The 23094-nt window shown below is 37.2% G+C and overlaps 2 protein-coding genes across 2 annotated transcripts; one reads left to right on the top strand and one right to left on the bottom strand.

Annotated features, from left to right (window-relative positions):
• Positions 1-241: 241 nt before the first annotated feature.
• LOC112185359 (N-terminal acetyltransferase A complex auxiliary subunit NAA15) lies at positions 242-13470 on the top strand. Its single transcript, XM_024323601.2, has 26 exons — positions 242-473; positions 1956-2034; positions 2397-2479; positions 2581-2730; positions 4112-4227; positions 4623-4728; positions 5640-5711; positions 5817-5932; positions 6325-6457; positions 7142-7219; positions 7358-7411; positions 7541-7611; positions 8125-8179; positions 8289-8384; positions 9067-9195; positions 9840-9922; positions 10011-10241; positions 10731-10863; positions 10944-11051; positions 11159-11290; positions 11582-11638; positions 11751-11848; positions 11933-11991; positions 12083-12194; positions 12296-12399; positions 12790-13470. Exons 1-26 carry the CDS (start codon positions 423-425, stop codon positions 12978-12980), a joined length of 2697 nt encoding a protein of 898 aa, XP_024179369.1. The 5' UTR covers positions 242-422; the 3' UTR covers positions 12981-13470.
• Positions 13471-13679: 209 nt separating this feature from the next.
• Positions 13680-18493, bottom strand: LOC112185360 (E3 ubiquitin-protein ligase At1g63170). The gene is made up of 5 exons (XM_024323602.2): positions 18269-18493; positions 16513-17396; positions 15257-15382; positions 14893-15181; positions 13680-14204 (listed from the first exon to the last, which is right to left on the bottom strand). Exons 2-5 carry the CDS (start codon positions 17184-17186, stop codon positions 14019-14021), a joined length of 1275 nt encoding a protein of 424 aa, XP_024179370.1. The 5' UTR covers positions 17187-17396; positions 18269-18493; the 3' UTR covers positions 13680-14018.
• Positions 18494-23094: the final 4601 nt, after the last annotated feature.

Raw genomic sequence — 23094 nt, 5'->3', positions numbered from 1 at the left:
TATTCTTATTAGACACTTGCCTGTGAGTTAGACCAGCTACCTCTCACTTACAAAGAAAAGACTATGCCACTAAACTATAACGTTTGTTGTATCAGAAAAAAAAAAAAAAAAAGAGAGAAAACCAATTTACCTTTTTTTTTGGGTCTGGGCAAAAAAAAAAAAAAAAAAAAGTCTCAAGTAATAAGAGAGAAAAAGAAAAAGAAAAAGAAAAAGAAAAAGGAAAATCCAAAAGTTTCAAGGTCATATTATATTCTCTCTCCTTGCTTCTCCCTCACAGTAGGGTTGCAGCAGATAAACGCCACCACTCTCTCTCTCTCTCTCTCTCTCAACCACGCAGCAGCTCTTTGACGCCCACTCACAAGACTCAGTCGGAGAACTAAGCAAGCCCTCTTCGACTTGGACCCCCTTTCTCCTCTGCAATAATGGGTGCCTCACTCCCTCCCAAAGAGGCCAACCTCTTCAAGCTCATCGTCGTAAGCTCCGATTTCCCTCCCCCTTTCCTTTTCACTTGTGCTCAATATGATCCAACCTCGATCACAATCTCTCTCTCACGGAGAACAAACTCAGAAAAAAAAAAAAAACCAGCTGAGTGAGTAAAACCCTAGATTTATTGTTCGGCTCTTTGCTTTCTTCGGTCCTCGAAGGAGGTGTAGTAATTGGGGCTGTTTGTGATTGGTTGTGGGGGGTTTTTAAGCAAAACGAATGGTTTGAGTGTTGTGCAATTTGGTCAAGCTTAGTCGAAGTTTGTGGTTTTCGTGGTCAATGAATTGTATAAGATTGTTGTTGTGGGTTTAGGGACTGTAAAGTTTTAAATTTTGGTACTTGATTGGTTATTATTAGCATTAAGTATTTCGAGTAGACTGAGAGGTTAAAGTTTGGTACTTGGGATATGATCATACAGACCTCCTTATCTTTGGTATTCGAGGGTGTATTTTACCTCTATTGGGACATATTTAGATTTGTGTAATGCACCCTGCTAGGTTCGGTCATGATCTTGTAGATTATGGTATAGAGTTGCAGGGGGAGAGTGTTGATCATGTATTCGTGCACCTGTGAAGTTGTTGCGTCTTTGTGGGAAAAGCTATTTACTTATTTAGGGAAAAGCTGTTTACTTATTTAGGGAAAAGCTATTTACTTATTTAGGGAGGCTGGAGTGATGCGGGAGAACTCAGTAGGAAGGATTGATTTGCTAAGCCACAAAGCTTCTGCTTTTGGCAAGGGAAAAACAGGCCAAGTTTAATATGGGGTGGTAGCTGTTCTTTGGGTGGTGTGGATGGAAAGAATAAAAGAATCTTTGAAGTGAAGAGGTGGGATTACTTTGGGAGAGAGTTAGGTTCCGGGCGTCTCTCTAGCTTCTGTTTGTGGGGAGTTTAGGAACTATACCTTGTAATTTGTTCAATTTGAAAGCAGCCATAGTCTAGGGCTTTATCTAGGCTGTTTGCCTCGCTTTATTTTATGTGGATTTCTTGTCCACCTTGTTGTATTATGCTTTTCTTGAGTTTTCAATAAAATATGTTTGTTTTGAAAAAAAGAAAAAAGAAAAGAATGCCTACCCATGTGGATTAGCAAGTACTTCACTCAAACCCTACTGAGGTACACTACCATGGCTGCATTACACACATTTACCCTCTGGGTTTGTTTGTTCTTTTTGATAAAATCAGTTGAATTTGTAAAATGGAAAACATATGTTTGGCGTGTTAAAGGAAATATATTGGGTCGTACATTGCTGGAATTAGGTATCAAAGTCATAAGCGCAGATTAATTTTGATGAGCTATTGACTTATCTACATGCATATGATTTTGCTACCTTGTCTTGTTGATTTAGTGTAATTATGTAAACATATTTTGAATGTGTACAATGGGCAATCTAATCAAAATTATTTATAGCACAAAATAATTACCTGAAATCTTGCTGGTACTAATTGAAATTGCTTTTGCTTTCTATGTCACTTCAGAAATCATATGAAACTAAACAATATAAGAAGGGTCTGAAGGCAGCAGACGCCATATTGAAGAAGTTCCCAGACCATGGAGGTATGCTTTTTCGAATGCAATAACTGTTTATGAATATTTTTGTTTGTTATGGTGTGTTTTGTCATCATTCCACTTATTAAGTGTAGTCTGATTTTTGAAGCTGAATATACATGTGTGTGTATTAATTTGCCATGCTTCAGTTCTGGCCTGCTCATACTCATGGTTGTTTCTTGAGTGGTTACTTGATTATGTTAATTTGTTAATTTTCATTGTTATCGTTTTTATTTTTCATAATTTTTTTTTATATGGTAGACTGCTTTTTCACATTAAGATATTGTTATGTTAATAAATATAATTTTTATATTTGTGTCCACGCAAATGGAAATACTTAATTTTTTTTTTACTTATGCTGCCTTTTCCAGAAACTTTATCAATGAAGGGGTTAACATTGAATTGCATGGACCGTAAATCTGAAGCATATGAACTTGTCCGGATAGGACTAAAGGTTAGAATAATATTTCTAACTTTTTTGATAGTATTGGTTCCAAAATGACTGCTCAATCACTTTGTTAGCTAATCCCGGGTTACTTTTTTGTCTCCACACAGAATGATCTCAAAAGTCATGTTTGCTGGCATGTGTATGGTCTGCTTTATCGATCTGACAGAGAGTACAGGGAGGCAATTAAATGCTATAGAAATGCCCTAAAGATAGATCCAGAAAATATTGAAATACTACGTGACCTGTCCCTCTTACAGGTATGCTTTAGATGCCACTAGCTTATAACAAAAGTAAAAGTCTGTTGAATGGTATTATTACTTTGTGTTCAACCTGATGATAGTCTTGTTTGACCAAAGGAAAACAAGACACTGGTAATGTACTTGTTCTTGACATGTCATGTTCAGACTATCAATTAACATGTACCTTGATGTATGCTTTGTAAATGTCCTAAAGATACAGATAAAAAAAAGAAATCCAAATGTTGGATTTTCTTTGCTGCAAGATTTCGGACTTGTGATTTTTTTTTTAATTACTCATTCGATGTCAATGCTCTTCTGTAAATATTGATAAGACAACATTGTTTGTTGTTAACTTTTATGCGCGTTTTTTTTCTTCCTTAACTGCGATTTTCTAGAAAAAAAGATAAGATTCAAAGGATTTTACCAGCATGCCTGAACCATTTCATGGTTGTTTGGAATTTGAATTCATTGTAGATGTCATTGGTCATAGTTAGTTCTGCCACATTGACGTCATTGGTCACAAAACATTTAATCTGTTTGGCTACTATTGGAGGGATGTTCAAAATTGATATCTCACGACCATCTCATTTGCCTAGTGTAGTATATATATAATTGATAACTATCTTGGGGTGCTGACTGCTGAGGTTTCACCTATATGCTATATAGCAGGAGATCATGATGGTTTGCTGAATAAAAGTACAACGCAGTGTGATTGTTTTGAAAGTTGCAAACCAAGGATAGGCGTGCTGTCATTTTGGACTGTAGGAGTCTTATAACATATCTGTGGTCCATGAAACTATGTTACTCTATCTCTCTTAAAATGTCATAATTTGAAATGTTGAAATTTTTTCTTAACTACTTCTAGTATATATGTGAGTTAACTAGGTTAGCATTTTAACTTGTGGTCTCTCAAACCTGTAAGAAAGAAAAGTGACGTACAAAAGTATTTTCATTGCCAACATCAGATGACGTGAGTTGTTCATCAAGAGTATGAGGTATCCAGCCCAACACTCCTGGAGCAAAATTTATATTTGAATTATGGAGTTAAAGTAAATTTCCAATATGGTGTTGATGAAATCTCTTTCACCCCCAAGCCCCCCCACCCGCCCAAAAAAAAAAAAACCACCACCTCCAGTTTTCCACCTCAATAAAATAGTTTACTTCACAGATTTACTAGAGCTGTAAACGGTTATACATGTTTCAAGTGTGTCAGGATCTTTCACTGCTTTATATGTATTTTGCACTGGTTTCGCATGCTGATTTTGCTACTGATATGATGTTTGTGCTACTTTTTTTTAACCGGCCTATGGGGCTTTTGAAAAATTTAGCTTTTCATATGTATGTGTAATCCTCTTAGCTTTCAATTAGCTGCTGATGCATTTTACCAATCATGGTACAGGCTCAAATGCGGGATTTGACAGGATTTGTTGAGACAAGACAGCAACTCCTGACCTTGAAACCAAATCATCGCATGAATTGGATTGGCTTTGCAGTCTCCCATCATTTAAACTCAAAGTATGATTCAGATTTGCTAAAATTCTAATGACTGCTAGTACTTTTTATTTTCATTCTAATGCCCGTCTTGGGGTGAAGGTTTGAGGCCCACCATTTAGAATGTCTTATTAATACATTTACATCAGTTTTAGAATTCAAGCTTGTAAACTATGATGTTACTAGGTTGATGTGTTGAAGTTGTAATGATATTGAGTCCCACTAGTTGGAATGTCTTCTTACTGCATTTGACGTTACTTTCAGACTTAAAAGTCTGTAAATTTTGATGCTATCACGCTGATGTGTTAAAGTCACACTAATAGTATTTGTTAGTTTGATCATAGATAGTTATTTTAATCATAGATAGTTATTTTAATCATTTAGTATAGGACACTAACTAGTTATTTGTTATATAATAGTGCCTTAAAAGCTGTTGAAATTCTGGAAGCATATGAAGGAACACTAGAAGATGATCATCCTCCGGATAATGAACGTTGTGAGCATGGGGAAATGCTTTTATATAAGGTAGTTTCATTGATGGTTTTAATCTAAAGTCCTCCACTTTTCTCTAGTTGCAGTATACTCTGGAATGTCAAGTTCATGCGGGATTTGTCCAGGATCCGTGGGGGGGGGGGGGGGGGGGGGGGTCTGTACATTTAATTGTTTAGATCAAACAACCTTGCCCTCTCCATTCCTCTACAAATAGAGATGAGACTTTTCTTTAATACAAGTTATCAGAAACCCTTCCACTTATTTGACACTAGTGCAGAGTTCCTGCAATAGGTTTTACTGTTCCAAACAAGCAAAATAGTACACTTGCAAGAATTTATATGCAACATTCTTTTTTCCTTTGGACTCCATAAAGAAAGAGTTACACTGATTAAATCAATTTTGGTTATGACATAAAATTAATTCTACAGAGGTGTTTAATTGTATAAGCTGCATATATTGGTCATAGACATATAGGTGATGAGCACATTTAGAAGTTTGCTTATGTCATGTTAAGACAGTTAACTGCTCTTGAGCGAGAGTTGGGGACTGTGGTTGTGCTAGATCGAGTTTCAGTCATGACTGAGCTAGTATTTTGCAAGGCAAAATACTTGAAATATGATATGTGGACTTCCTTTTCATTGGTATCATTGGAATTATTATCTTTAAAGTAAAGCTTTCTGAAGGACCATAGTATAAAGAAATCTTGGAAACTTTTTGTTATCATCATAAATGGTGCTACTGCCTGAAGTAGGAAGAATTAAAAAATTTGGCAAGTTTCTTCTTCATAAACATAGCATCCTTATTTGTTAAATAATTCTATTAACCCTGACTCCGTTATCTTGTTGTGGTCAATCTTTTTAATTTTTGCTGGAAGCACAGTGACATTTTATGATGTTCTTCAGTATAATTTTTTTTTCCTGGTGGTTGTGTATCAATGTCTCCAGGTTTCATTGCTAGAGGAAAGCAGCTTAATGGAAAGAGCTCTCCAGGAATTGCATAAGAAAGAGCCGAAAATAGTAAGTGTGCATTTCACTTGTTGCTGTTTAACATGTGATGCTTAATGTTATGCTTTGAGTATGATGAGTTTCTGGTTCTTATCATCTGGTTTTGATGTTTTTAAGGTTGATAAATTGGACTATAAAGAACAAGAGGTTTCTCTTTTGGTGAAGCTTGGTCGGTTAGAAGAAGGTGCTGAACTGTATAGGGTATTGCTTTCCATGAATCCTGACAATTACAGGTATGGCCAGTTTTCGGTATCCACGTTTGCATTTGATAAAGGTTTAGAGAGATGCCAAATTCAGCTCCATATATTATTAGTATTACCCCGCCTGACCTGGGGTCCTGGGCTATTCCCGGTTTGTTCCCCGATTATTCTTATTATTATTATTATTATTTTTTGCGTAAAATTAGAAGTTAAAATTTTATTGGCAGAATGTGATGTGCTTAATTTGAGAGATTCTGGAGAAAAGTAGTTGAATTGTTTACCTACACATAATATAAAAGAAAAGAAATGACTTGCATTCTAGCTGTTGATTTCTCTGTATGTTGCTCTTATTTGCGACTGCATGTTCACATGCCACTGCTGTGCTTAAGGGTGGTGTTAAGGAAGTTACTTTTTTTAATGTTCAGATATTATCAAGGACTGCAAAAATGCCTCGGGCTGGATGCAGAAAATTCCCAGTATTCACCTGATGAAATAGAAAGGTTAGATGACTTGTACAAATCACTTGGGCAGAAATACAGCTGGTCTTCAGCTGTTAAGGTAACAAGTTCCCTCACTTTATATATGTACATATTTATTTCTTTCTTTTTGCCTTGCAAGAATTTTAAATTATCTACTGTTGTAGCTGAAGACTCTGCCTAGTATATATTAGTGTCAGTTGAGTATCTTATTCTGTTGCTCAAACAGTTGCTCTTTCTTTTGCATACTTGTCCGCTTTTTTGTATTATGCTTTTTGTTTAATTAATAAAATGCTATTTCTTTTCAAAGTAAAATAAATAAAATAAAATAATATAATATTTTCTACCATCTGTACATTCCCATATGATTGGTCTCTGGTTTTTATATACATGTTCTCTCTTAGAGGCATAGCATTGCGTTTTTATCCCTTTTCGTTCTTACCAGATCATGGGTGAGATTTATGGCTAGAAAAAAATGGCCTCAGGGCAGCTCATTGTCCTGTCTTAAGGGCATCTCTCACTTTCTCTTCTGTATAAAGACACAAAAGCAAAGTGATGCTACATGGAAATAACACTTCAATCAGAAAATTAGCATCACAACTTTGAAAGAGTTTAATACATGTGAAAGGTCCTACACTAAAATTTTCTGTCAGACAATACTTTTGGTATAGCAAAAACTTGTTGCTTATGGTGTTAATCTAAATTGCATGATGATTTCTCATATAACTCGGAAAAGCTTACTTGGGTTTCCCCCATTTTTCATCAGAGGATCCCACTTGATTTTCTACAAGGTGAAAAGTTCCGCGAAGCAGCGGATAATTATATCAGGCCTCTCCTGACTAAGGTATGTATCCAGTACTTTTCATAGAGTTCTTATTCGCCTGCCTATTTTCTATGAGGATCCCACTTGATTTTTTACAAAATTGATACAGTTATTCACCTTCCTAGTTATCTATTTTGACAAAGCTCTTTGATGTTCCAGGGAGTTCCTTCATTATTCTCTGATCTTTCTCCTCTGTATGATCACCCTGGAAAAGTTAGTTTTACATCCTTATTAATCTTTTGATATAATTTCTTATTGTTTGTTATTGTGAAATTGAATGGTATTTTGGTGGGATCATCAACTCTTTGGTTTGAATGTTTAACTTTAGCTAGTCTTATCCAGGCAGACATTCTTGAACAACTTATCCTTGAGTTGGAGCATTCAGTTCGGGTGACTGGTGCATACCCTGGGAGGTAACATATGATCATAGTAATTTTGTTTGATATTTCAGTACCTGCCTACACTTTGCTCTATGCCAATGATGCCTTGTTATACAAAACAGAGAATACAAATACCTTTCTTAAAAGTCATATGATTTTAGAAAAAAGAAAATCACAAATGTTTCTTTTTCAGTTTATGTTACGGATTGGTTTTGGCACTCCACATTAGCCACATTTTGACACTTGCAGTCAACTTTTAAGTACTTAATAGTGGAGTGCAAGTGTGAAAGTGGAGTTCCAAAATGGCTCTTTTTATTTTCTTAACTCTAACAAATAGTTAACTGATAATATGGTGATTTTCCATGGATTTGATTTTTGAAAAATATTGTTGAACAGGTATGTTTAGAGTGGCTGTTGGCTTTTTGTGATGGTGGCTTTATGACTGGTTGTAAATGTTTCTGTAGAATAGGTGTTAATCTTTAATTTACTTGCATTTGATGATTTTAAGTATTTATACTGATGTGCTGTTGCTTTTATTGAATGCAGGGTAGAGAAGGAGCCCCCTTCAACACTTTTGTGGGCCTTGTTTCTGTTGGCTCAGGTTGACTGTTTTTCCTTTAGATAATGCTTTTGTTCCATTCTAGTTTCTTGTAAGCTTTCTGTTTGTGTCTCTGAATGCAGATATGCTTATAGATTCTGTGTTGATGCAGCATTATGATAGACGAGGCCAATATGACGTGGCTTTATCTAAAATTGATGAGGCCATAGAGCACACTCCAACTGTGATTGATTTATATTCCGCCAAGGTTGGTTATCTGCTTAAGCTTTTGCTGTTTATGTTATCTTCCAATTCTACCGGTATTTGCTTTAAAACATATGTCTTCCGTGGTATTTGACAATGGGTTTGAGTTTTGGCCTTGAGATTGGATTTGTTGATTGAAATCATTAATGTATCTACCGAAAAGTATGAAATAACAATTGTTTCTTTTGTTCAAGTTTTCAAATAAATTATGGTATTACCGGTGAACGAATTACATTGAGATTTTAAGAATCTAGTACTAAAAAAATGCTCTCTGGGTTGTAATGCAATGCCAATTGTCTGATGCAAATTGGGAATGTCAATTTGCCATTTTCTGGTACAGTTTGTGGTTTCTTAGAATGCATCATATGAACCTTTTCTTTTATATTGTGGAACCACAAGTTTCAAGACCACAAGCAAAATCTCAAGTAAAATTTTCAGATTTGTTTCCGAGGGTTGATACAGTTCTGTTGTTTTTTCTTTTAAATATTAATATTTGTACTCATGATAGTTCACTGTGTTTCGACTGTCTACATTATCACATATGGGTAATAGTGTTGTTCCCAGCATAATCTTATCTTTACTGTGCAGAGAGCAACAATGTGTTGATACAAACATATGATTTTGTACATATATTGTTGGTGAACTTTTTGGTGTCCAAAAAATATTCTCACATGTCTTTTGTTCAGAGTCGGTTTTTGAAGCATGCTGGTGATTTGGCTGCCGCTGCTGCATTGGCAGATGAAGCTAGATGTATGGATCTTGCAGATCGCTATATAAACAGTGAATGTGTTAAGCGCATGCTGCAGGCTGATCAGGTTGGCTTCACATCTCCTTTTCTTTTTCCGAAGTATTACTTTTTTTATTTATTATTAATCTTTTTAAATAGCAAACTTAGGTTTTGTAGTACAGGGAAAAAATTGCAGAGTTTTGTTTGTGATTTAGGTATTTTTCTTGGAGAGGAATAATCCGATATTTGTATAGCATAGGGAGATGAGGATGGAGTTGTCGTAGGAAAAAAGAGTGTTTATTGGTCCTCTTTTTGGGCTTCTGTTTCAGCAGCTTGTAGGAGTGTAAGTCTTCCATCTTGTAGACTTGGAAGGCAGTGATGGGATAGTTTTCCAAGATGCATGCTTTGTATTGTTTCGAGTTCTTGTAAATTTTTCTTATTTGTGGACTTTTGTGCACTACATGTACTAGTTCTAGTTATGTCTTAATAATGTTATTCTCTTCTGAAAAATGAATGAAAATAAAATGTACAAAATGGATGGACAAGGAGTTGGTTTAACCAAGCCGCTTAAAGCAAGGGCATGCTTTGAGAAAAAAAGTAGACAAACGGCCACATAATATGTAATTTTACTATTAAATTTGGGTGCTGATTGCTGTTGCTTTTTTCTCTAGGAATCTCAGGAGCTGAATCGTTTGACATGCTTTTTTTAATTTTATTTCCTACTTTTTGAAGGTTCCTTTGGCAGAGAGAACTGCTGTATTGTTCACGAAAGATGGTGATCAGCACAACAACCTTCATGATATGCAGTGCATGTGGTTTGTATTGTCTGTTACCATTTTTTGCTTTCATGACTTGGCTTTTTGGTGAAGGGTGCGCTCATGTTTGTTCTTTGTCGTTCATAAGGTATGAGCTTGCATCTGGTGAGAGTTATTTCCGGCAGGGTGATCTTGGACGAGCTCTGAAAAAATTTTTAGGTGTGGAGAAACACTATGCTGATATTACAGAAGACCAGTTTGACTTTCATTCTTATTGCTTAAGGAAAATGACTCTGCGTTCCTATGTGGAAATGCTTAAATTCCAAGATCGGTTGCATTCACATGCATATTTTCACAAAGCAGCAGCTGGTGCAATCAGGTGAAGCATATTCATTAGGAACCGTGAAATAGCTTTAAGATTACTCACAAATTATTATTTTCCACTTTTGTTTGTCTTTGCCTTCCTTGATGTCGTGTTGTGTTGCATCCTTTGGAATCTGGGATAATCAGGTTAGATGTAGTATGATGGTTACTTGTCTTAAGTTGTTGACTTTGAAAGTGGTTGTCCTGTTCAGAATGCTTTTCATTTTATCACTTAAGTTGCTTCAAAACAAAAATGAATGCTCTCATTGTTCAGTTAGTATTATTTTTTGGACTTTTGTTTGTCTTTCCATTTCTGGTTCTCGTATTGTTGCATTTGTCTGGGATTTTTAGATTAGATAAAAGATGATGGTTATGTGTCTTAAATTGTTATAATGGTTAATTAGTGCCCCAGAGTTTTTAGAGTTGATCCTTTACTTGCACTTGAATATGTGCAGTTGTTTATTCTTGTTGCATGTTCAAATTTACGGATTTAGTTAACATGCAGATGCTATTTGAAGTTGTATGATTCTCCTTTGAAATCAACATCTGAAGAAGATGATGATATGTCAAAGTTGCTGCCTTCTCAGAAGAAGAAAATGAGGCAAAAACAGAGAAAGGCAGAAGCACGAGCTAAGAAAGTATAGTATTTTGTAGCTTGTGGTGTGAGTTTATGTTTTATTTGTATTTTCTTATTTACTAATATATACCATTATATCAGGAGGCAGAAGGTAAAAATGAAGAATCTAATGTTAGTGGTGTGTCCAAGTCTGGGAAACGACCTGTAAAGCCTGTAGATCCAGATCCTCATGGGGAGAAGTTGTTGCAGGTTCTTAATTTCTTCTTACCCCCTGGTTTAATGTTTATACATGTATCTTTTTTGTTGCATCTAGTAAATGATATGAATCCCACTTACACTGTTACACATTTACTCAGGTCAACGATCCCATGTCAGAAGCTACAAAGTACTTGAAGCTGCTTCAGAAGAATTCTCCTGAGTCCTTGGAGACACACTTGCTTTCTTTTGAAGTAAATATGAGAAAGCAGAAGATTTTGCTAGCCTTTCAGGTAATGTTATGTTCAAATGTTGACTGAGATGCCTCTGATTAAATTTTCTCACATATTAAAATTCGATCAACCGAGATTTTAAAACAAATGGACACAGTTATTAATTGGAGTTTGTATTCCGTACTTTTCCATTTATTACGAAAAACAGTTGTGTCAGGATACAGCAACACAATCTCACATGTCTGTTGAGCAATTCACAAGATTCTATAGGCTTGGTTTATTAAGCTCAACACACTTTTGATTTATGACATTATTTATTAATTTATTTCTCGTCTCTTTTTTTGACTCTAGGCTCTGAAGCAGCTACTGAGATTGGATGCCGAACACCCTGATTCGCATCGCTCTTTGGTAAGTTATACCTGTTTGGTCTTTGGTCTATGTGTGCTTGCTTGTTTATATGTGGGGTCGTATGCTCTGATACTTATCTAGCGGCCTTTATTGGTGACCTCAATATGGGCAGATTAAATTTTTCCATAAAGTCGACATGATGCCTGCTCCGGAGACTGATACTGAGAAACTGATTTGGAGCGTATTGGGAGCAGAGCGCCCCCTTATCAGGTATGTCCACTTTGCTCCCTCTCCCTCTCTGTGCCCACGTTGCCCACAAATTGAAGCCAATCATTTGTTTCTATTGGTTTATAGTCGATTGCAGGGAAACTCATTGGTGGAGGCAAACATGAATTTCTTGGAAAAACATCAAGGTGACTTTAAGCTTGTCATTGAAAATGGAAGATGAATGATCACCTTATTGTTTTTGCCATTTATTTATTCATGTCTTTGTTCTTTATGCAGATTCCTTGATGCATAGAGCTGCAGTTGCAGAGGTTCTGTATGCTTTGGAACCTAACAGGAAAGATGAGGCTATTGCATTAATTGAAGATTCGACCAACAATATGGTTCCCAAGTAATGTCCTGTTCCATTTCGTTTATCTTGTTTATGAAAGTTACAGTTTTGGGGATCTCTAGGATTGAGTATTCATTGAATATTTCCATGTTATTTCACAGTACTAAGGGAGCCCTTGGACGGGTCAGAGAGTGGAAACTCAAGGATTGCATTACTGTTGACAGACTTCTTAAGACATTCCTTGTTGATGCTGCTGCTGCTTTGAGTAAGTACCAAAACTAGACTGTACTTCTGTTTCTTTTATACAATATAATTTAAGACTAGAACCTGTATATATAGTTGCTTGGTGAGCATGTTTTAGCCTATTCGTGTTCTATATTTAAAGTTGTGTTTCTGTTTACAAAATCTGAAAGTATTGCGCATCAGATGTTGTCAATATTACATTTGTTATGTCAGAGATAGGATTCCTGTATTTTCATGATTCTATAATCATTGTCTCCATATTCACATCTCTCTTCTTAACGAAATTTGTTGGTGAATTGGGTTTTGCATTATATCATACATGTATCTTAGAGCCTTACAATGTAAAAGGTCACAAATCAGGCAGTTCTTCTGATTCAAGATATGGACTCCTCTAATAACTCTTTTGATGTAGGATGGAAAGAGCGATGCGCTGAGTATTTCCCTTACTCAACTTACTTTGAAGGCAGTCGCAGTTCTGCTGTACCTGATTCAGCTTACAACCAAAATGGTAGTGCGAACCATGCAGACCATGGACATAATGCAGGCTCCCTTGCAGTAAATGGAAATTTGGAGGCATTTAAAGACCTCACAATCCAATCATGAAGTTGAATAGAAACATTAACTAGAGGAAAATGCAAGTTCACCATGTGTGATTGGCAAATCACGAAACCAAGCTGCAAGTCAGAAACATATGCCATAGAGCAGAGTAGGTTGCACCTCGTTCAGAGAAAGCTGGGGTTTTGTGCGAAGTTACTTGCAAGAAGTTGACGTTTCCCAATTTTTAATCTGAAAATGTGTATAATCTACTTTTACTGTGCTTCTAGAATTTATTTTTTATTTTAGTTTTTAAATTTGGTCACATTTTTGTGTTGATCTTTAGATGAGGCTGCATCTTGGGATGTGTGCCTCCAAATTTGAGTTTATATTTGAGGGAGGAGCTACAAAATTTCGTTTTGAGTACTGTTTTTAGATCCGGTCAGAATAGATACCAGGAGTTGTTGTACCCTTTCTCATTTCATTGACTTCAATTATGTATAAACACCAAATTATTTGAAAATTTTTGCGCTATGAATCGATAGTTTCCATCAAATAATTCTGCAATTTGTGGTCTGGTAATGTGTAGTACGGCGATGAGATGGTGAAGTACGGCAATCATTTTTGTTTCAACATCTCGGTTCAGTTTCGAGCTGCAGTGTCAGTTTATAAAGTAGGGTCCAAGTAATTTTTTGTCATTCACCAGTGTATAACAATAAGATGAATTTATTGGAAAAGCTATTCTTTGAATGAGAAGAATATCAGCTGTTGTTTACAACCACTTGGATCATTACTAAGCGCAAGGCAATCTGATGAAGCTAAACTGGAAATGGAGTTCAAATTTAAGGATGCTTCAGTTCACAACATTAGATGAAGAGTTGTGTGTGTATTTTTCTGCCGTAGCAATGCTCTATAAATGTCCAACAGGGGAGGGGAACTCACCGTACTCACCTTTATATTTATACTGTAGACGATATTTACAGATAAACCGAAGCACTTCACCCTATTACTGAACCTGAGATAGTCTCAGCAGTCTCAAAAATATAGAATTCTGTCATTTTCTGTCCTTTCATATACATAGCAATCAGCTGTGCCCGGCTCCTCACCCTATTGCTGGCTGGAGTCTCTGCCCGGCGTGGTACCGCTGCTCTCTCCAACCTCCGACTTACAGAGGGGACATGAGGCATTGATTTTCAACCATCTGTCAACACACTCCACATGAAAGACATGTGAACATGTTAATTCTCTTACCTCATCATTATCTGAATAATTTGCCAGGCAAATACTACAAACCTGCACATGGAAGGAGAAAGCACATTAATTGAATGATAATAGCATAGGAACTTTTCATCTTGTGATCACTCCTACCTAATGCAATCAAGATGATTTGATTGATGTATAATAGCACTGGCTAGTTGATTCAGAAAGAATAATAATACTAAACAGAAGATTCTGTCATATGCTAAACTAGTTTCCCCTAGAGAGCTCAAGATTGAAGGTAATTAATTTAAATTTCTAGTCTAGCTAGCCAAATGATCATAGACAAATTCACCCATATACAGTAATACGATAATATTATATCTATTTTTGTTATGGTCTGAAAGAAATAAAATACAATATTTTACTTATAGCAATGAAGCGTGATTGATCTCATGGCTACAGTCTCCTGAAACCACTTAAATGAATCTCGATGGTAATTCAGCACCTGTTGTGATAGAGGGATGTTCTTAATGTAAACCCAGTAGTTATATCCAACGGGCAATCAACTTTTATCAGTAAGGTATGCAGAAGGAGCATGAATTTTCAACTGTGCTAGAATTTCCTGAATTGATAAAGAAAGTTGGTCGGGAATCCAATATTCCAAATTGGGTCAAGCTTTGATTAATTTCAAGGACCATGAACTCAGATGGCACTATTCGGAAGAAAAAGAAAAAAGGAAAAAAAAAAAAAAAAACACTCAGAAGGCCCCGAACATACTCACCGCATCTTCTTCTGATATTGCACGCTCCTTCTCTGTCCCTGCAGCCAAGAGTCCTCCTTCACCAGAGGTGTTGCTCTCCTGATCATCATTCATACCATTTCTCTTCAGCTTGAATTTGTAGGTTGGCAGAGCATTAATTGACTCTGTGGTGGCTCCTCTAGTCTGAGCATGGTCCTCTCGGAATCCCAGGACAGAGATGATGCACGGCAGGCAGCAACAAATTGTTGCACACAGTATGAATGGCATGGCATATCCGATACAGCTAAAGGTAAGGAACACTATGCATAACCTACAAGAAACCCAGGAATCTTTAGTTGACTCAATAACCCAGCGAATGTTAAAAGACTCTGTCATTAAGAGGTACCTATACAATTTAGGAGCATCAGAGGAAGAAGAGTGACCTCCAAAAATCCACACATTTCCCACAACAAACCAGACTGCGAAGAAGCAATCTAATGCCATCTTGAAATGATCCACCAACCCATTAAGTCTGCAACACAGTAACTTCTTTAGTTAATGACATGATCTATATATGATGTCTGATTTGTATGGATCATTATGAAAACAGAAAAAGCAAAAGAATAAAAGATGCTTACAAATATCTTGAAAATAGTAGTTACAACTTACAACATTTGATGTAGCAAATAGGACTTCAATCTACGTGTTCATCACATTGCAATTTATTGTGTTATTTAGATATGTACATGAAAACAAATTCAACACTAAACAAATCTTCTGACTTAATTCTCAAAAGTAATTTCTAATAAGTGAGCTCACACCATACAACTTATCAAGATGCGTGTTTCTATCTTAGCATGGATGACAACCAGAGTATAAAAGACAGCCAAGTAGCCAAAAAATATAAACTTTTGTAAAGAACAATAAAACCTAGATGAGGTGACCACTCTATGGAATAGAGTAAGGTTTTGGAAATCTGCTGTACTTAAAATTTCAGTCATGTTCACCCGGTCACCAGGTGACCAAGAATTTGTGGTCATGCATGCTTGGATTTAATTCCAGGTGAACACTACTCCTTAAAAACATATTCTCTGTGTGTGTGTGCACGCTGTGAGTTTTTTAACAGTATCATATACTTTTATTGATAAATAGTTCATTGTAGAATTGTAATCCAGCAAAGGCGTACAAATAACAGCAAAACATTACAAAGAGTGTGTGTGTGTGTGTGTGTATTGTTCATCATAGAATTGTAATCCAGCAAAGGCGTACAAATAATAGCAAAACATTACAAAGTGTGTGTGCTGTGAGTTTTTTAACAGTATCATATACTTTTATTGGTAAATTGTTCATCATAGAATTGTAATCCAGCAAAGGCGTACAACTAATAGCAAAATATTACCAAGGAAAACAAAGCATGACTTGGTACAGAATCCTTAGAAGAGCTTTGACACAACACACACACACACACATAATAGATATTTGTAAATAGACGAAAGCATGTAGTTATCAGAGCAAACACAGGTATGTATATATATGGATATACATATGTAGTTATCCAGCATGCTCACCAGGAAACCTGGCAGACGACAATATCAACAAGTACAATGAAGGGCATCCCAGTTAATAAAATATGAAATGAAACGTAAAAGGAAAAACAAAAACCTTGCACTTGAGGGTTCTGCAACTTGAGGGTTTCTCATGACTGTTTCTGTAGTGTGATTTCTTTCTTCGTCTGAAGCTGGAGTAATTGAAATAGCTGTATAAGAAGTTGGTTCAGGAGGATTGCGTTCAGAAGACCCTTGATGAGATTGAGTGGATTCTAGCTCAGCACCCCTGTTGCGGTTACGGAATCTCCAGTAAAGAATAGGTAGTGTTGCAACACAGCCAGATGCATAACCCACAATCCATGCGAACAAAGGGGCTTGCGGATTTTCATTTGTCGACAATGACAAAACAACAATAGATGCTATTATCTGACTCATAGTGACAAGAAGTTCAACAGAAATCCACAGTCCTGAATTCAATGGGCTTCTTCTGTGGCGACTATACCCATCACCCCGCCTCATAAATGATGAACTCCTAGCACTTAATCTGTTTGACGAAGTTGAAGCAGCCTGATAAGTGGGGGCATGTGTAATACGTGACAGTCTATCTTCATGCTGAGGCAAGTCCACTCTAGGAGGTTGATCATCATTAGATGAACTTGATGAGGTATCATCATTCCTCGTTACGTCAATTACGTGCACATGACTGTTGGGGCTTTCCATCTGCTCTAGTAGCAAAGGATATTGGTCACTTCGAGAGTTGCTATGTGGTTCTGGAGAGGGAACATCCATCTAAGTCCGCCAACCAAATTAGAGGGCGAGAATGCATAGATTGGTAAAAATGAGCTTTCTGTATTTGTGCACTCTATCTACAAATCCCCTTCTCTTTCGTAACAGATGAAAAATTCATCTGATATCCTCATTGGCTTGCATGCAGCTTGTAACATGTGGAAAATTTGAAACTACATGCTTTGAAGAATTTGTTTTTATTTCATATGTAAGCTGCGACACAATCAGAACCATTATTAGTCCCTCTTTTATGTAATTTCTATAAAACCTTAAATGAGCAATGCTACGTTTTAACATGTTAATGTGAATAAGTAAAAGCTGGCAAGCAGGATTGCGATCAATGTAGTTGGTATAAGCAATGCCATCCTATCAAAAAGATCTTCTTTATCACATTGTTAAACAGTGGGGTAGCTACATGGTTTGTGAGAATAGCAGATGCACATACATTACACAATCACTCTCCAAGAACGGGGAGACAGTGAGGCGGTTACATGATTCGTGCGAACAGAACACTATCTCTTCATAGCAAATATGCATGGAGACAAATAATAAACAAAAACCAAATTCTAACAATAGATAAAATTAGACAAGTGGAATGTAAAAGAGTAATATAATCATCTGATATCACAAAAACCTCAAAAGAATAGTTCTTAAGAGAAAACAAACTTGCAGAATCTGAACTACCTAAGTGGGTTTAGGGTAATTACAAATTGATCGGATATGCATTGCCTTTTCACTAACTGTTAGTTCTGAAACCAGTAGTAAAACACAAGCCAATGCACAAAAGCCTCAAAACAAAAAGACCCACTTAGTGTAAAAGCAAACTAATCCAATTCTACACAAAATCCCATGTCTCAAAAACTTCATATCCACACAATCCACTCAAGATTAAAACCTTCCCTACTACTGCCCATCCTCCCAGAACGATCAAATTCAAGAAATGATATTAACTCCATGCCAAAACTCAAAACCCACAAATAATTATCTAGATTAACCAACAGATAACAACAATATTATACAGAAATCAAAACCCTTAACCCAAAATGATGATAAAAAAAAAGAATGAAGGAGATAGAAAATTTTACCAGATTCAGCTAGAATATTAGATGGACTGATTATTCGGCTTTGAGATTAAAGCTCCTATCTTTGCATCCTTTATAACAGGCTTTCCGTAGACAACAAAAAACAAAACGTCAGCAAACCCATCCCAGAGAGAGGCAGAGTAAACGTTGTGATCTCAGACCAAGAAAAAACGTAGTAACGAGACATGAACTGTGGCAGTGACAGAGAGTTTATGCGCCGTTCGATTGTGGGGGATGGAAATCAAGAGGTTGGTTGCCTTTGATGAACGGTTGGTATTCACTTGGTTTGGTTGGACCAAAACTAGTGTAACCGAGTGTGCTTTCGACTCGCTGGTCCAAAAAACCAAGATCGAGCTCAAGTCAACTCGTATATCCTTTTTTTTTTTTTTTCTTTCTTTGGTCAACTTATTGCATTGGTTATCGAAACTATATATAATGACTCTTCGGTGAGACTGTCAGAAGAGTCACTATCTAAATAATTTAACATTTTTAAAGATCTTGAAGCACAACAGAAAACTACCCATAAACATCCTCGATAATCAAGGGCAAACTTGGTGACATATCTTACTCCTGAGCCAAAGCTGGCTCCATTTCCAATTGGAGAGAACCCTCACTTACCTCAGTAGCCTCCACCTTAGTAACCTTCAATGAAGCCCCATCAGAAGCCACCAAAGTAGATGTCTCACCCTTCATTGGCCTAGCATCCGCCATCATATTGCCTTCGCTCACCAAGTTTCGGGCCACTCTCTTACTCTTCATAGTAGGACCTTTCTTGTTTTTTGACCCTTTAGGTCACCCCGTTTATTCTTTACTGGAGAAATCTTCACCACCCCATTGTGAATGGGTATGTCAAAGCCTTCTTTAACATCCAAACAAGCCAAAGAAGACGAATCAATCTTCAGCTTTGCTTTCTTTCTGGGTCAAGCTGGAACCAACCTAACATGACGCTTGACACCACTCATCTGCTCCACCTCCATCATCATGGTCATCACCATTTTTTCCACAGTCTTCATCGTCGAAGCAGTCATGTTCCAGCTTGGCACAACCTTCAACAACTCTGTAGATCGGTTCACAATCTTGGCCAAGCTAGGGTTTTGTCCCTTTGCTGACGTCAGCCCTACATGTTGAACATCAAAACCCATCCTCTCCACTAGGTTTGACACCAAAAGAAAACCTGTAAGGCCTAAAACACCATCCCACCTCCCAGATCTGGCTGCCGGCTCCATAAGTCCCACCATCACTGCACCGTTAAGTTTCTTGGTGAGAAACTGATCACACCCACGTCCACCATGGTCAAACAGACCACAACCCCAACACCAGTCTTTCACCTTTTCATAATGAAGATCCACCTCCACCATCGTTGTCGCTGTGAAGCTGAATGTACCCCATGTCTGCAATTATAGTACCCTAGAATTTCTTTATTAATTTTTGTGTGATTTACGGAAATTATTAAGTTGTTGGTTTGTATGATTAGTTGTTTTGTAGGTGAAGTGAAAGTGTTTCTAATGAATAATGACTCGAAACGACTTATTTTCGAGGGGTCAAGGGTTGACTTTTTATTCGTTAAATTTTTCCAAAAAATTCCTTCACGAAAGTCATAGAACGTGTCGATACGAGTCCATGGACATGCTTATTCGTTGAGTTTCTCTGAAAAGTTCCTTCACAAAAGTCATAAAGCGCGTCGACACGAGTTCGTGAACATGTGGCACACGAAAATTGGAGAACGTATGAAGAAGTTATGGTCAGCGGAAGTTTTTATTATTTTGGAAATTTTCCTATAAATAGAAAAGGGATAAAATCTGTTTAGTCCCTATAGTTTGTCTCTCTCATCGTTTCATTCCCTGACATTCTAATTTAATCTAAAAACTCTCTGACCTTACAATTTCCCTCCAATAGATTCATTCCGCGTCAAATTAGGAGTTGGCATTGGATGAAATGTCCAATATACCCCTCTTTTATTTCATTTTCCTTTTTAATTTCTTTTTTTCCTTTTTCCTTTTTAATTTCTTGTTCCTTTTTAATTTCTTTTTTTCCTTTTTTTTCTTGTTCCTTTTTAATTTTTTTCTTGTTCCTTTTTAATTTTTTTCCTTTTTTATTTTCTTTTCGTTCTGCCTACTTTCTCCTTCCTCAACCCACCAATCCCATTTCGATCAAACTCCACAACTCATCTGTTTCTCTCCCCAAATTGAAACCAAACCCAGCAAAGACCTAGCTTGGCAGTGTATAGATGGACATCGAGCAAAAGCAAGAGGCTAGAAGCTGATCGAACACTTCTTCACCTTCTCTGAAGCCATCTCCCTTCGTTGTCTCTTAACGGGTCCGCCCTCATCTCCACTGTCGCCGACGCCATCTCTCAAATATAAGCAGATCCCAATCAGCTCGGAAATTTGCCGCTCAACCACTCTCCTCTTGTTTTCACAGCCTACTTCTCTCTCTCCCACTCAAATCCCACTTTCACTCTCCACATCAGGCCTCAATTTGGAAACTTTTCACTGAAAACTACCATTTTTTCAAATTCTAAGGTTTTTGGGTCTTGCTCAAAATGGTGATTTGGATTTTGGGTCTGGTTGAAATGGTGGTTTTTGATGGCCAAGTTGACCAAAACCAGAAGTGAAGAAGAAGAATAGTGATGGAAAAGAAAAATGGCCACCGGCGTGGAGAACAATAATTGGGGTTTAGGGTCAATCTGGATTGGTTCGCTGACGTGGCACTACTGATGTAGCAGGATATGATGGTCATTGTGATGCCTCAGAAATTCGTATTTATTTTCTGAGCATTTTTTGGAATTTAAATTATGGGTATCGGACGGTTTCGTGCCTCGTGGATGGAGCGGAAGTATTTCGGGCGAATAATTATTCAGGAAGCGTAGTTTTAGGGAGGGCGCAAGGGTTGACTTTTTATTCATTGGGATTCTCCGAAAACTTCCTTCACGAAAGTTATAGAGCGCATCGATACAAGTTCGTGGACATGCGGAACGCGAGAATCGGAGTTCGTATGAAGAAGTTATAGGCTTCGGAAAAAGTTTTCATTTTGGTATAAATGAGATTTTTCCGAAAAATTATCAGAAAAATCAGAGTTTCCATTTTGGGAAACTTTTCTCTCTCTTCGGTCTTGATCCCGGTTTCACCCTCTCCCCTTCGTCGGCTTCGTTCTCCCTCATCCGGCCACCATAGGACGCGAGTCAAAGTGGGTTCTCTTCACCTCAATCCTATCTTGAGGTCTGTGGAAGAATTGGAGCATGAAACGAGCTGTGGAGGGCGGTGCAAGGCCGAGAAGTTTGGCGGCGGAGCTGCGTCGGACCCAGATGTGAACTTCCGATTTCGGCCACCATTGCCGATGTTTCTTGAGGGCTTTTGAAGCTCATAGGACATTGATGCTTCTCCCAAAGTGGTTTGGGACGATTTCACTTGTGGAGGACGAATTGAAGCTTTGAAATTCTAGGGTTCATCGAATTTCAGATGTTGCGAGGTAAATTTCGGCCAAATGGCTATAATTTAGATTTTGTGTTAGTTATGAAAGTTTAAATTGGAGTTGTGATGAAGAACTTTGGTGTTGGGAGTTTTGTCAAATTTCGACTTTGGTCCTGAGGCGGTGTCACCACTGTGGTGGTGTTTTCCGGCGGTTTCCAGCCACCTCAGGGATAGTTTCTGTTCCTGAGTTCAATCTACTCGTCGATACGAGCATTTTGATATATTGTTTGTAATTTTTGGAGATCGTATGAGCATGTTAGGATTTTTACGGTTTCGGACCGTTCGATGTTTCGATCCGTGAGGATCCGACTATCCGATTGACTTGTGGTTTTGGCATATCGATCCAGGTTCCGATAAGCACCAGCGACTTCTCTATCCTGAGACCTGGCCAAAGTTGTCACACCACCACCCAGGCTTTTAACGAGTTGAGCAAAACCAACTCTGGAACCCCAATACCATCGTACTCAGCTAGAATTAACATCATACCCTTGAAGCAACACTCTCTATCCTTCCTTCTTCAACCTGAAACTAGAATCGAACTCCGTCAAGTTTTGTGATCGACAGTCAATCACGTAACCTCCAGACTGCCGCCATGGCTCGGGGCATCCCAATCTCGTCCTTCTTCTTCGGAACAATCAGCTTTCTCAGTAGATAGAAGAAGGAGTCGACCACCGCCACTGCTCCTGCTTACCCAAACTCTGCCACGACCTCATTAGTTAAAGCAAGTGTCGCAGCCAATTGAGATGCCATAGCCTCAATCATCACACTGCAGATTTCCTTAAAGTAGAAACCTCACCCTGGAACCTCATATAGAAGAAACACTAGGTTTCCGCGCTCTCCCCTAGGTTACAAAGAAACCCTAGGTTCAGTTTTCATATATACTTGTTTTGGTTGGAGGTTATTATATTATGTCAAAAACAATAATTATTTTTTGTGAGATTAAAATATCCTCGATATATATTTGAAATTTTTGTTTTTTAAAAACACCGATGTTAGTTTTCACATGTTTTGTTTTTAGAATATTTTTAGTTGATTATACAATTTTATCCAAAATTTTAGTGTAATTTCCATTCGATATCCGATACTTTCTCAATATTTTGCATTAATTTTTTTTTGAACTATCAATATTTTCATGACTTTTGATATTTTGGTGATTGGTTAGTTGGGCCAAAATAAAATAATGAGTTGGTTAAATATGTTACGCCCCGATTTTCAAGCACAATTAATAAACAAATTAAACAAACACCAAAATATACACTGCGTGATGGTTCATATATCAACACTAAATGCCTGTAAAATTTTTCTTCTTAAAACAAGTACATGATAATATCTAGAACCCACAATGTTAATACAGACTCG

The sequence above is a fragment of the Rosa chinensis genome, chromosome 2, assembly GCF_002994745.2.
Source record: "Rosa chinensis cultivar Old Blush chromosome 2, RchiOBHm-V2, whole genome shotgun sequence".
Lineage (NCBI taxonomy): Eukaryota > Viridiplantae > Streptophyta > Magnoliopsida > Rosales > Rosaceae > Rosa > Rosa chinensis.
This window is presented reverse-complemented; position numbering and strand designations above follow the sequence as displayed.

Excerpts from the sequence above, each read along its gene's own strand:
- LOC112185360 (XM_024323602.2), bottom strand. The coding sequence starts at position 17,186 with ATGGATGTTCCCTCTCCAGAACCACATAGCAACTCTCGAAGTGACCAA. Across the intron at positions 15,182-15,256 it reads GATGCTCCTAAATTGTATAG|GTTATGCATAGTGTTCCTTA; the intron begins GTACCTCTTAAT and ends GGTTTCTTGTAG. Across the intron at positions 14,205-14,892 it reads CAATATCAGAAGAAGATGCG|GTTTGTAGTATTTGCCTGGC; the intron begins GTGAGTATGTTC and ends TTCCATGTGCAG.
- LOC112185359 (XM_024323601.2), top strand. The coding sequence starts at position 423 with ATGGGTGCCTCACTCCCTCCCAAAGAGGCCAACCTCTTCAAGCTCATC. Across the intron at positions 6,458-7,141 it reads GCTGGTCTTCAGCTGTTAAG|AGGATCCCACTTGATTTTCT; the intron begins GTAACAAGTTCC and ends ATTTTTCATCAG. Across the intron at positions 8,180-8,288 it reads CCTTGTTTCTGTTGGCTCAG|CATTATGATAGACGAGGCCA; the intron begins GTTGACTGTTTT and ends GTGTTGATGCAG.